This window comes from Agelaius tricolor, unplaced genomic scaffold (genome assembly GCF_023055355.1).
Source record: "Agelaius tricolor isolate 1412-34295 unplaced genomic scaffold, bAgeTri1.0.p SCAF_6, whole genome shotgun sequence".
Classification (NCBI taxonomy): Eukaryota; Metazoa; Chordata; class Aves; order Passeriformes; family Icteridae; genus Agelaius; species Agelaius tricolor.
Window position 1 is genome coordinate 32,863,588 of NW_027269266.1, and position 12,818 is coordinate 32,876,405.

General features: G+C 42.0%; 1 protein-coding gene across 3 annotated transcripts in view; it reads left to right on the plus strand.

The window, feature by feature from the left end:
* Positions 1 to 7,804, plus strand: part of CREB5 (cAMP responsive element binding protein 5) — a 257,845-nt gene extending 250,041 nt beyond the window's left edge. For all 3 annotated transcript variants that reach the window (XM_071429255.1, XM_071429256.1, XM_071429257.1), the window contains one exon: positions 1,000 to 7,804. In XM_071429255.1, the coding sequence (XP_071285356.1) occupies positions 1,000 to 1,163 (164 nt within the window). In that variant the 3' untranslated portion in view covers positions 1,164 to 7,804. The remainder of the gene's footprint in view (positions 1 to 999) is intronic.
* The last annotated feature ends 5,014 nt before the right edge of the window (positions 7,805 to 12,818 follow it).

The window sequence follows — 12,818 nt, forward strand, 5'->3', positions numbered from 1 at the left end:
CCTTATTTATCGAGCCCCGCTCAAAACCAAAAAAGCCCTGGTTTGCATCCCACACAGCAGAGCTAGTCTTCCCCACCCCTCCTTTCGGCAAGGAGATGCACACGGATGGACGCTCACTCCCCTGTGGAGGATCCTGCTTGAACTCACAGCTCCAAACCTGCAAGAGTCCTCCTGGGCACGGCGCTGCCAGAACCTTAAAATAACTCTCAAAAGGAAAGTTAAAAAGGAAAACATTACAGTCCCCTCCAGCGAAAATGGTACTGTGCTCTGACAGTGGCACAGACCAGGCCTGGCGCAGGTTTTCAAGGTTTGTTAACTCTTTTTTAACTCTCATCTTTTTTTCTTTTTTTTTTTCCCAAAAATTTCTCAGTTAACAGAGACATTTAATCAATTCTTTCTAGTTGACGCATTTTGTGGGTAGTAATTTAGCGACAAATTCTCTGTTTCATTCTAGAACAGTTCAGAAGTGCCTCAGGGCTTGCTAGATTGTGACATTGTCTTAAAATAGAGCCCATTTCTGTCTCCTCTGCATCACTATGCATCTGTCTCTTTAACAGTACTCAAAGAAAAAAACACATAATTGCATTACATGCCTATCAGCTGTTGCTTGAATTAGATTTTCTGTGCTGCAGCGCACTGCACTCTAATTTTGATTCCTGCTGGAACAAATAAAGCATTTAAGCATCCCAACTGATTTTAAAGACCTTAAGATATCAGACTTTTTATCCCAACATTAGTTTCAGTTATTAAGGCCTTGGACTTTTTTCAAGACCCAACTCCTGAAGTCAGGTTGATATCAGAGAGGCTAGCTTGAAAAAAAAAAAAGAAAACTAAAACTTGAGACAGAGAATGTTGGCTAACTGTGATTATATTTTGAAATCCTGGGCCTTGTGTGTGCTTCAGGTCATCAGTATTTCCAAGAGGATCACTCAGCCTAGGTTTTTTACTTGGATGGAAAAATGAATGTGTGTTGTCTCTGTGCCCTCATTCCCTTCCCAGGTCCCGAGAGCAGTCCTCCTGCAAGCCCGGTCCCAGCTTGCTCCCAGCAGCAAGTCATCCAGCACAACACCATAACGACCTCCTCCTCTGTCAGCGACGTCGTGGGAAGCTCCACTCTCACCCAGCTCGCCAGCCACAGAACAGACATCAACCCCATCCTTTAAAAGTGGTTGATCAGAAACTGCTGGGGGAGTGTGGTACCGTATCAAAGCGTCCTCTCTGCTAAGGACATTTGCAACCGTAACTCAAGCCTGGAAGATTCCTCAGTTCTTGAAAGACTCTGGCTATTCATTTTTATAGTTATTAAAATGTCTTTTATACTTAGTTACATGAAAGGGAGTTACGCAATTAATATTCTGTCAGCTTGAGAAATGCTTTGGTGCTTTCTCCATGTTTTTTGGTACCAGTTACTTGTTTATAAACCTAACTGTTTCTGTACATAGTCATGTTTCCTTCTCACCAGTCTAGCCTGCAGCCTCAGAAATACAAAGTTGTGTTAAACTGCAGCTTGTTAGCCAATGTGAGGCATGAAAAGTATTAAACAGAGTCAAACATAGGTAACTAGGAGTAATTAGGCTATAAATATAGACCAAGGGCATCTGCTGACAGCATAATAAAAAAGAGTTAGCGTTGTGCTATCAGCAGACCGCGTCTTGCATTCAGAGCCTCTTTCAGAGCAGTTATATAGGATGTGGCTTCAGAACAAAATCAAGGCAAATAGTGTGCTTTTTTGTCTAGCCCTCCCCCTTCTCCTCTTTCCCCTACCCTGACCTTTTTCTCCTCCAGTTATTCTCACACCTTCCTTTTCCCTTCCCTTTTCATTCTCCAGCTGGTTTTTTCCTTGCTTTTTTTTTTTTTATTCCAAGGCTTTCTTGCTTCCCTCTTTTTCTCAAAGAATGGTAATGAACAAGAAAACTTCAAGCCCACCTAAAAACTGTCGGCACGCCTGCTGCTTTCACTAGCTCTTCACCCGCAGTTGGGCTGCGCCAAGCATTTGTCTTTTAAAAAATACAAATGCTCTTGATTTAGTGTTTTTAATAAATAGGGAAAGGTGAAAACAGCGCAGCCGCAGGTGAAGCAGGATGGTGAGCCAGCTGTGTTGATGCTAGCAGCCCTGTAAGCTTCTGTGGTGCAGTAGAGGCATAGCGAGCAACACCTGAGAGTCACAGCAATTTTTTGCACTGCCAGTCATTAATGCAGGAAAATCCATGTAGTATATAATAATTCGGAAAAGTTCTGTTCCCCAACCTGGTTGCGTTGTTCTAGCAATGAAAGCTAAGAGCCTCAGGCTTCATGGGCTATAAATGAGAAATAAATCAGTGTAATGGTTCTGACCAGTTGGAAAAATGCCATTTTTAATTCCCAGGGAAAGACCTGCTCTCTGCAGGCATTCCTTTAAACTTTCACGGACTGATCCCAAGCTGGCAGACGGCATCGTAGCTTCACTGACTTTAATGGCACTTAACACCCGCTTACCACGGGTAAGGAATTGTTCTTTAGGACGCTAAATAATTTTTAGAAGGCACGCAGTGGCTAAAAAATGCTGCAAGAATGCCAAGTCCCACACTTGGGATAAAATACAGTCCTGCAGAGAGGGTCTGGAAAAGAGCCTTATGCTACAATTAAGGTTTTTGTTTGGACTCTGAGCCTGCCCCTCAGCACAACTGATTTGCATCCCCGAGTGGTCCCAGTGATTGATGGGAAAATCAGACAGAGATGATGCCAGTTAATTATGCTGCCTTGCTGTATATTGGGACCTGATTTTGCTCTCAAATCTGTCAGAGGCAAAACCTCCTGCTGCTCACCCACGGAGCAAGCTCCAAGCTGGTGAAAAATGTTCAAACATTTTGAGCTACATGTTCAAGAACAAAATTCACATTATTCCCAGCAAATCCTCTAGCCCCGAACACACTTTGTTCTGAAGCAAAACTCTCTTCCTCAAAGACTGTGTCTTTGGAGAGGTATGAGTTTTTAAAGGGTGAGTCTTCTCCATGCAGAAGGGAGAGTGAAACAACTGAAGTGTGAGGAGGCTCTGTAAGGAGCAGGGCCTGTCTGGAAGGGAAAGCAAATTTCTCAGCATCAGTCATTGCCGAATTAGTTCTTATCTTGGTGACTAACTTTTTATCAGTATCCTTTTCTTTAACAGCTCGCTTTCCATTTATGCAAATACATTCAAAAGAAGATTTTTAATGTACAGTGTAAATCTTGACTTGATTATATAGTCTAAGAACCAAAAAAAATTATGAAAAAATACAAATGTAAAGGATTTTCTATTATATTTTAGACAAACATATACTTTTAAAGTGTTTTAAATACTGAATCTTTAATTTTTTTTAATCTCCAGTTGTAATAGCTAAATGGTTTTGCTTCATCATGGCTCCCAAGAGAACTTTTTTCAAATATGCAGTCGAGAGAAATGTTCCAGCTGAGTATCCACTATGTGAAAAACCTAAATAAGCATTTCCCCCACATCTGAATTTCATAATTCACCTTCTAAAAGGAAATGCCATTGCAGGGTTAATTTAAAAAACTTTACCTCTATATGGGTAGCACTTAAATACATTAAAAAATAAAAATCAAAGTTGTTGGTAATATTAGAATACCCAGTTGAGCTACACTGCACTAGAATTACGGTTTAGCTTCATTTTATTCAGTCTCCTCAATTAAAATATTTAGCTGTTAAAATGAAAGCCTCTACATTAAAAAGAAAAAAAAAAGGAAAAAATACAAAAACCTTGCCTAAGTTTTGTTAAATTCAGCAACTTGACAGTTTGACTGATGTGTATTATATATAGCTCAATTATTTCTTTTTTTAATGCTAACTAGGCAAGCCAACCACACATGTTGGCCTAAATGTGTAATTACAATGAAATGTCTCCTCTCTATACTATTGGCCTTTAGGTATAATCCTTGCTAGTGATGTGGAAATAAGTAAAGGATGAAAAGCTATTTGCTATTGCTTCTTGTAACTCTGCCGCAGGTTCACAGGCCAAGACAACATGCAGCATATTTATATCAGCTCTATCATTGGGAAAAGGACCAACCATACCAGGCACCTTATATTATTCATCAGATTTGCTTCCACATTAAAATGCTCTTGTTTTCCAGGGGAGTGATCCTGCAGCCTTTCCTCAAGCTGCTGGTCCAACCAGGCACTGGAGGCTGCCTGAGCAAGGGCTGCGGGAAAAGCCCCAGCCCTCTGTCTCCAGGATATCCCTCTGCCATGTGGTCAGTGGCAGCAGCCTCTTCCTAAGCACATCACTCTAAATGCACTTCCTGGGCTCTTTCCATCAAGGAGGAATCCTGCTTTTCAGCAAGCTACTTCTGGAGACTGCTCCACTTTCCTCTTGCCCTACCAGTCCAGCCTGTTGCCAGGCTCACCAGGCTCTGTGCCCTATCCCACTGCCAGTGAAGGACAGCTCTGACCACTTCCATCATCCACTCTCAAGAGCACTTGCAGGATGATGAGCCTTGGCCAGTGCCTTGTTCAGGAGGAGGTGTTACCACACCATAGACAGCATCTCGTGGGTGTGACCTTGGAAGCAGGTTGGAAATCTCAGCCACGGAGAACTGCAATACTTTGATCAGAAAGAAATGATGCTGCAAACAGCTCTGGCACCCCCAGCCCCCCTTCCCCAAGTCAATTTATGCAAGCCATATTCATAACGCTGCCTGTGGGAGACAAGTAGTTTGTGTGCTATCATGGTGTGTTTTATAAGGACAACAACGATGATGATGATGATTTATGGAGAATTTCATGCTGTTGGGAGTTAATTCCTGCTATGAAGCTAAATGTCTGCTGCCCATATTCTGAATAGTGGAAAGTCAATGGTTCAGTGCCTCAGTGCGTGTGGATTTAGTGTTAATGACTCAGTCCTGTTAACTAACAAGCCAGCTGTAACTGTTGTTAAATGCCCAACTTTTGAGGATTCATATTTTTTTAAGCAACAATATTTAGTGGTGAAAACTAGCCTTTTAGTTTAGGCAAAATGTGCTTTTTAGCAGCTAATACCTTTTTTAAAAAAAAAGCGTATAGAGTGAATTTATGAAAATTCATGAGGACCAAAGCAATTTTAAAACAGGAATCTATTAATTTAGTATTCACATAGAATTTTATAAAGTATTTATTAATAAATGTTATTTTAACACATTCCATTTGAACAGTATTCTTGTACAGAATCTGTTTGTTGTTTTTTTCTAAAGTTACAATATTAGTTTTGCAATAAACTACTCTAGGTATGTGTGCATCTTAATCTTTCAGGGTCTCAAGCAGAAGTCATCCATCTAAGATGGAACAGTTTGCTGAGGTCAGTTGTACAGAAATTCCTAGAATTAAATGTTTTCCTTAAAGCAGCATCTGCTTTTTTTTGTTTGGGTTTTTCTTTTTTTTTTTGTAACAATAGAACGAATTATAAACCCTCAGTTGTTTCCTTTGTATTGCAAAATGTGCTTTCTCATTTTAGAAAGCATGAGTCAACGTATAACTGGAAAGCCTGTCTCTTTTTTTCTGCTTTTTTTTTTAGGGCTGATTTTATACATCACCACAGAAGATCTAACCCCATCCTCATTTCTTGTCTAATATCACATAGTGAGTTGCACTATACTGCCTTATCATTGCCTCTTCAGTCCTCCTACTAAGCAGTGTTCCTTAGATTTAGATCATTGAAGCTCCATTATACATCAGAGAAAATTATTAGAGGGGGAAGAAGAGAAAAAAATTGATCTGTAGACATAAAACCTAAACTGTGCCTATAAAACAAAACCAGTTACAACTAATTAGTATCTTATTTCTACATTTCAATTATTTATATTCTTTTAAAATTGCACTTTAGCTCTTGCTCTCTTTCTTGCTCTCCCTTGTTGAATCATTAATAAATACTCTTGTAAAAGTTTTGCACCAGATACATTTATATGCTTTCACTGGTGGCATATCTACAACTTGTCTCTCACACCTGCCCAAGTGGAGAAGCTGAGATCAGTCAGTCTGCAGTGTGACTTAGACTTTACACCCTCTTCATGACAGCATATAAATGTTTTATTATGCAATGTGTGTGATGTGAGGCAGCATTTAAGCTACATTTATATTCTCTCATCCCAAGAACCAAAGTGTCCTGTATATCCTAAGGTCAGGAGACTGGCTCTGTTGTGCATTGTGAGGCACTTTGACTGTTGTCCAACTCACAGTAGCTGCAAAGCTGCAGTGGTAACAGTGGCCATACTATGTATTAGAGTTCTGAATCAATAAAATATGTTGCCTTATAACTTGACTAGGGACAGCACCTTTAAAAAGAAAAAAAAAGAAGAGACAAAAAACTTCTAAGAACAAATGAAAGCAATAAAATCTCAAGCGATTTGAACACCAAAAGAAAAAAGGTTCAATTTTTCAACATCTGAAATCATCACCTTACAGCGTAGACAAAAGAGACTGTTTACATCTATAACCTCTTTTTGTTGTTGGTTTTTTTTTTTTTTTTTTTTTTTTTTTTTTTTTTTTTTTTTTTCCCAGAGCTTACAGTTATCTCAGTTTTATCAGTGGCTTTAAACTTAAGAGTTAAATTGCTCACTATTATTGGTTTTCCATAGCTTTCAAAATGACTTTATAGCAAATCCTAAATTGCATAAGGCCAAAAATGTCAGTGTTCACACACACTCAGAGACAAGATTGATTCTTTAAGTGGAAATCTGATCCTTTTCCAGGCTCTCCTTGGACTGGAATCAATAACTGCAACTCGTTATATTTAGACCAATGTGTAATACCTGGGATTCAGGATCTCCAGTTCTACATTTATGCAAGTTAAATGTTAGCATTGCTGAGTTTCACCTGGTGGAACTGTTCACAAAGCCCCTGGTCAGATCCTGCTATCTGATGCCGTGAGGGTCTTAGACCTAAATATCTTTCTTGACTGAAAATCTGCATGACAGCCTTCTGAATGAAGACTGGAAGCTCCTTCCAGCTTTGCAGAAACTGCAGCAGTGTCCTGGGGTGAGGGAGGTGGGAGGATTGATTGGGCATTTCCAGGGAAATTCTTCCCTTGCTGGAATCTAGGAAATTTCAGAGAAATATTTTCCCCACCCCACAGAGCTGACATTGCAAGGAGTTCTCTGACAGAGATCACTTTTAGCATGCTTCCACAAGACAAACTTCTTTGCACGAAAGGTGTATTTGCTCTTCTGAGTAAGAACAATTGCCACTGAGAGTTTTGCCAAGGATTTTATCATTGGGACCCAAGTGTTTCCCAGCCTGTGGCCGTGAGCTCTGTATCCCTCTCTCTGTAGCAGCTCTCTTCAAACACTGGGTAGCGCTCATCAGTGAACATTGCTTCTTTGGACTATTGCCATTGTCCTGGTTTTAAGGAACTTTTAGCACTGCTTGGAGTAAGCCTAAACTATCGAAGTTTATATATAAATATATATATATATATATATTATATTAAAAAAAAGGTGCTGTCGCAGTAAGTTTTGGGCTTGAGGTTGTTTGTATTGTATGCAAAGGTTTTGTGTTTGTATGTCTGTTTTATTCTGTAAAGCAACCACCTTCCTTACTGGAGGGAGATACTTTTTTTTTTTGGTACATAAATGTAAATACTTGCTGCAGCATTTAATATGTTTAATTTTATGTTAAGCTTTTTGTTGCATTGTGAACCCATTATTGTTACAAATGGACAATGAGTTCATTGAGACTGTTCAACTAGGTCAGATTTTTACATCTCTTTCTAGCTAGAAGAGAAAGGATTTTTGTGCATTTGTACAAATGTTAATAATATCACTGCAATTCCAATATAATAAAGCACTCAAATATAAATAATTCTAATAGTTTGTCTGTATCTATACTCCAGACATTTTACCACACATGTAACTCCTGCAATTAAGCCAAGCTATTCTTCACTGATTTATCTTATGACCTACAACCCCTCATGTCCCTCCAAACTGGAGGAGGACCACGGTGCAGGGCACACTGCTGTCTGGTGGGAGGAGCAATGTGCTGTGCAGACCTTGCAGCTCACCATTGTCCTCCAGCAGCCAAGGTGACTTGGTAAGAACAAGTTCTCTGAACCTCTTCCAAGCAGGGAGGCTGCAAAGCCTCAAACAAAAAGACTTACGTGGTGGAGCCTGACATGAGGCCTCCGCATAAGGATGAGACAAGCTGTTACTTTACTTTTCCTTGCAGCTGGAGTGTGCTTGTATCAAAATACACTCCATGCTTGTTATCCCGCCAACCTCTCGTCTTGCCAAAAGCTGCCTGGAAATGGATTTCCTGCTGGGCTAATTAGCTCTAATTGTGATGCCCCTGTTATCTTGCCAACCTCATTTCTCACTATAAATTGGTCCAATACAGACCTTGGCACAATAATGCGTAAACTGTAATCTAAAGTTAGTCGGGATGAACCCACCTCTCCAGTGGGAATCAGATTAGCTGTAGATTAATGCAACTTGATGTCTTGCAGGCAGTCCCAGAGCGAGGGCCTGACCCAAGCGGTGCAGCCTCGGTGACAAGGACCAGCCTGGCTGCAAGCGCTCTGTGCTGGTGTCACACTGCAGGATATCGGCCCCATGCGGTGTGACCGTGCTGCTCCCTTGGGGGCCCTGGCACAGGCACGGCTTCTGCTGCTCTCCCCCCTGGTTTTTAAAAGGCTAAATCTGGCCAAGAGCATTCACCCTCCTAAAATGGGTAGGAAAAAGGCAGAGCCGTGCCCCTGTTCCCATCCTCCCCTTGTAAAAGCTGGAAGATGGGGCAGTGGGTGCACATGGGGTGTACCTCTTTAAGGGGGTACAGCAGATGTTTTCACCAAACATCAAGGCATGGCATTACCTGGATACTTTTCTGAGGTCATATACTCCTGCATTTCCTTTAAAGCAGGGATGTCATGCCACTGCTTAACATGTATTTATAAAGCAGGGCTCTTGCTCTGGTGCCAAATACTGAAAGAGGATCATCATATCTGTAAAAATAGGTGCCTCTCATGAAGACATATCACAGGATAACTTTATTGTCCACACAGTTATATTTACACCTGACAGTATGAGCTAAGCAAGATGTATTCAGACTGAGGTAACACTGCCCTTTACAGCTGATTCATGGTTTCCCAAACCTGATCGTAGTATTTGTTCCTCTTCCAAGCAGTCCACTGTTACTATTGCTCTCTCCAGGCTGCTCTGGACATCATAACAAAGTTATTATTAGCAAGAAAATGAATCAGTGTGAGCGCACATTCTTCTCCTTTGCAGGGATGCAGCCAGAACTAGACTAAGCTGAGGACGCTCTGCATCAGCAAGAAGGTTGCCCCAGGTTATGCTGGTCAGAGCCGCAGTACAGAGAGACTCCTTCCCTCTGCCACACCAGCCTCTCATGCTTTGGCTGGACCCACTTAGCTCCTCAACGTGTCCCAGCTTTTTCCTGAACCCAGGTTGCAGCCTCCTTGCTATAAGGGCATTCAAAACTAATGGCAATATAGCACAGATTTCAAGGAGGGATGATAAGCAAGCACAGAGGACACCATAGGTACCCAAGGACATTGGCAAAAGGACAAGGCAGAGTAACAGAGCAACAACAGCAATTTGGAGAAAGCAAACACCTCCCTAAAAAAGGAGTGTGGAGCTAGGGGAGGGTGGTGAACCTCCATGAGCCCAGACATAAAGAGACTCTTCTCAGCTCTTATGAGCTGAGAAATTGGAATTGAACTAGTGCTAGAGAAACCCTTCAGCATGAGGATGAAAAAATATGGCAGACATGAGTGGGTTTTTTTTGTTAAAAAAAAGTTTACAAATACTGGGATAGAGGGAACACTGTACCTGCAAGGATGCAAAGCTCTTCAGTATCACACTGACTCTCAGCATAAAAGAGACAAAGCCTGTCTGACCTCCTTTTGGATAATTTCCCCACATGCAACTAGTGGGGAATCTCCCCACATGCAGCTCTTGGGGAGAGGCTCAGAAATTATGTGGTTGGTTAGGTCCCCTCATTAGCAACACTTTGTTACCCACAGCTCTAGCAAAGGCTTGCAGGACAGACCGACCTCTCACCCTTCCCTGCCCACCTGGAGTCACTGTCTAGCTGGAGGCAGGCAATGGATGTTTTCTTCTCCACAATAGCTACTGGCTGCTGAGGGCCCACTACAGGAGACTCCAGCTGTGATCCTACCCTCAGAATTAACCTGTTACACCCACTTTCTTTACACTTTACTGACAGGCATTTGTGGGCTTACCCACAGGGAACAGGCACAAGATAAATCACAAAAATTTATTGAGAACTTTTTGCTAGGGAGTCAAAAAATTAATCAAGCATCAGAAAGGAAGGATCAAAGTTAAACCAGGACCACCACTACCATTTAGGTCAGAGGCAACAACTGATGGTCTGGCACTATTTGCTCAATTCTTTAGTCTGCTTTGTTATTGCAATTGCCCTAATTTTTTTTTTTTTTTTTTTTTTTTTTTTTTTTTTTTTTGCCTCCAAGCTGCTGTGCAGCAACAGGGACATTTGTTTTAGTGGCTCTAAGAAGGGCATTAGTGCTGCCATGCGCTTAAAGCTCTCTTTCTGCAGCATTCTTGAGCAGTATTTTTCCTCTAGCCTCTATTCTCCAGCAATACAATGCCAGAGTATGAGAATGACCCAGTGAAGCTGATAAAATATTTAAGACGCGTGTTCTGATTGTGTTAGGTAAGAAAATACCACCAGAGCCCGACCATTAGTGAACCTGATCAGTCCACTCCCCCAGGAATCAGTCCATTCCTGCCAGCAGAGCAAGCCAGAGCAGTCTGAACTAGAAGCAGTAAGGCAGCTGCCTTTCCCAAAAGAGAGGGAAGCTTGAAAGTGTATTTTGCAGAGATGAGGAATTTGCAACCTGTGGCTCCTGCTCTAAAAGCAAGAAAAAGAGACATATAGGTGTATAGACAAGCAGACATAGATTCTATAGATACATATAGACAATAGAGATATACAGATGCAGACAGCAGAGATGTGTGCCTGTGTGTATACACAGCAGGTCAGCAGGTGTTTTCACAGGGCATTGCATTCAGCTGACAGCAAGTCAACTTAAAAGAAAGAAAAATATTTGACATAACTGGCCAGTTCATGTAGGAAATTGAGTTGAGAAAAAATAAATAAAGGCAGAAACGGATTAGTTTAAATTTGGGGCCCTCTGGATTATAATGGATCCCATAGGAAGACAGGAGGCTTTGTATGGAAGGACTCTATATCCTCCTTGCACTTTCCCTTTTGTTTCACTGATCATTTTCATTCTGTGTTATTTGGTGGTTGAGCCAATTCCAGCTTAGTAGAAGCTTTTCTTAGCTTGAAGAAGCTGTGCTACACAGACAACATGTAGCCATGGATAAGAAAAAAGAACTGTCCATAGTGGGACACGGCTGTGGACTCCAGTTACACTGGGCTGTGTAGGGTATCACAACACCAGTCGTTGTTTTGACTTGGGTTTTTTGTTGTTGGTATTTTGCTGTGGTTGCTCCCTGTACTTTGATCTATACGTTAAATAGTCAGAATTAAAGTCAGTCAGTCTTCACAAGCTGGATGGGGAGGATGAGGAAGGGGTAGTTTTGCTACCAGAGTCCTTCTACAATGGTGGCTGACTTTAGAGGCAAGGTTTTATCATTCAGATGCACTGACTGACTCCCCCTTGAGTGCCTAATTCCTGTAATCCTAAATTCATCCCCTAGAATAGCTGAGGGACTATCAGCCCTTTGTGAAGGTTCTTCTGCTACCTCTTTGTGGTAATACTGTGTGGCATGAGGTGAAGAGCCTGGGGGGACACCCACAGCCCCACAGTTCCACAGTAACACAATGTGGTAACATCTTGGCAGCAAGATTTGCAGGGCTCCCACTGTACTGACACACCTGACACCGCACTGCAGGTGACTCCTGCCACTACACTGCAAAAGCTGAGCTAAACCAATGCCCTGCCATTAGTCTGACTGTGCCTCAAGCCAATCTGACTGACTAAAACTAAGGAAAAATGCAATGGAAAATTATTTATCATGTTGCCAGTGTAGCTAACTGGTGTGGCAAACCATGCAGCTCACCATGTGCAGACCCTGGCGAGGGCAGGAAGGACAGTGGGCAGGTGAGTGGGCAGGGAGCGAGCAGAGAATGAAAAAATGGCCAAAATGTTTGTGAGTTGCTGCGTGGTGAAGCTGTACTCCTAGGCTGTGCCCAGACAGAAACTCAAGTGAGATGGTGTCTGCATCTTGTGCCATTAGTGGCAGTGGTTCTGCCCTGTTGTTCCTGTGAGGTTTCTACACTGACCCATCACCAAGGCTTCACCCAGAGCTGTCCTCCCCCTCCAAAGCCCATGAAGCCAAAAGTAGCCTTAAAAAATGACCTGCTGTCTGCCTTCAAAGAGTCAGAAATACTCACTCTGCAGAGACAGGGAAACCCAAGCTACTGATTACAATGTGCTTTTAAATTCTTTTTACAGTGGATCTCCATAGCAGAACTCACATTTTTAGTTGATTAGAAAGACCTTCATGCGTATCTCCACAAGGGCAATTTCCTCTGTCATGTTATCCCTCATGTCACTCCAGGAGAATTGTACAAAGATCCTTTTTAGCAGCAGCAAAAAGAGGTACCATCTTGATCTGCCCACAAAAATATGTCTGCTTTCCTTGCAAGCCCATGCTGAGCAAAGAGAGTGTGCAGGGCTGAGCCCTGTCAAGGGACAGTGCCACAGAAGGAAGCATGACACCCACAGCCCTGGCACTCACAGCTTGTTTCTGGGACAGGATGAGAAAGGCCTGTTTTTCCCAATTGCAAAATAAGACCCTTTGGCTTGCTGAAGCCGTAGAAGTCAGGAATACAGCAGTCCCTTTTC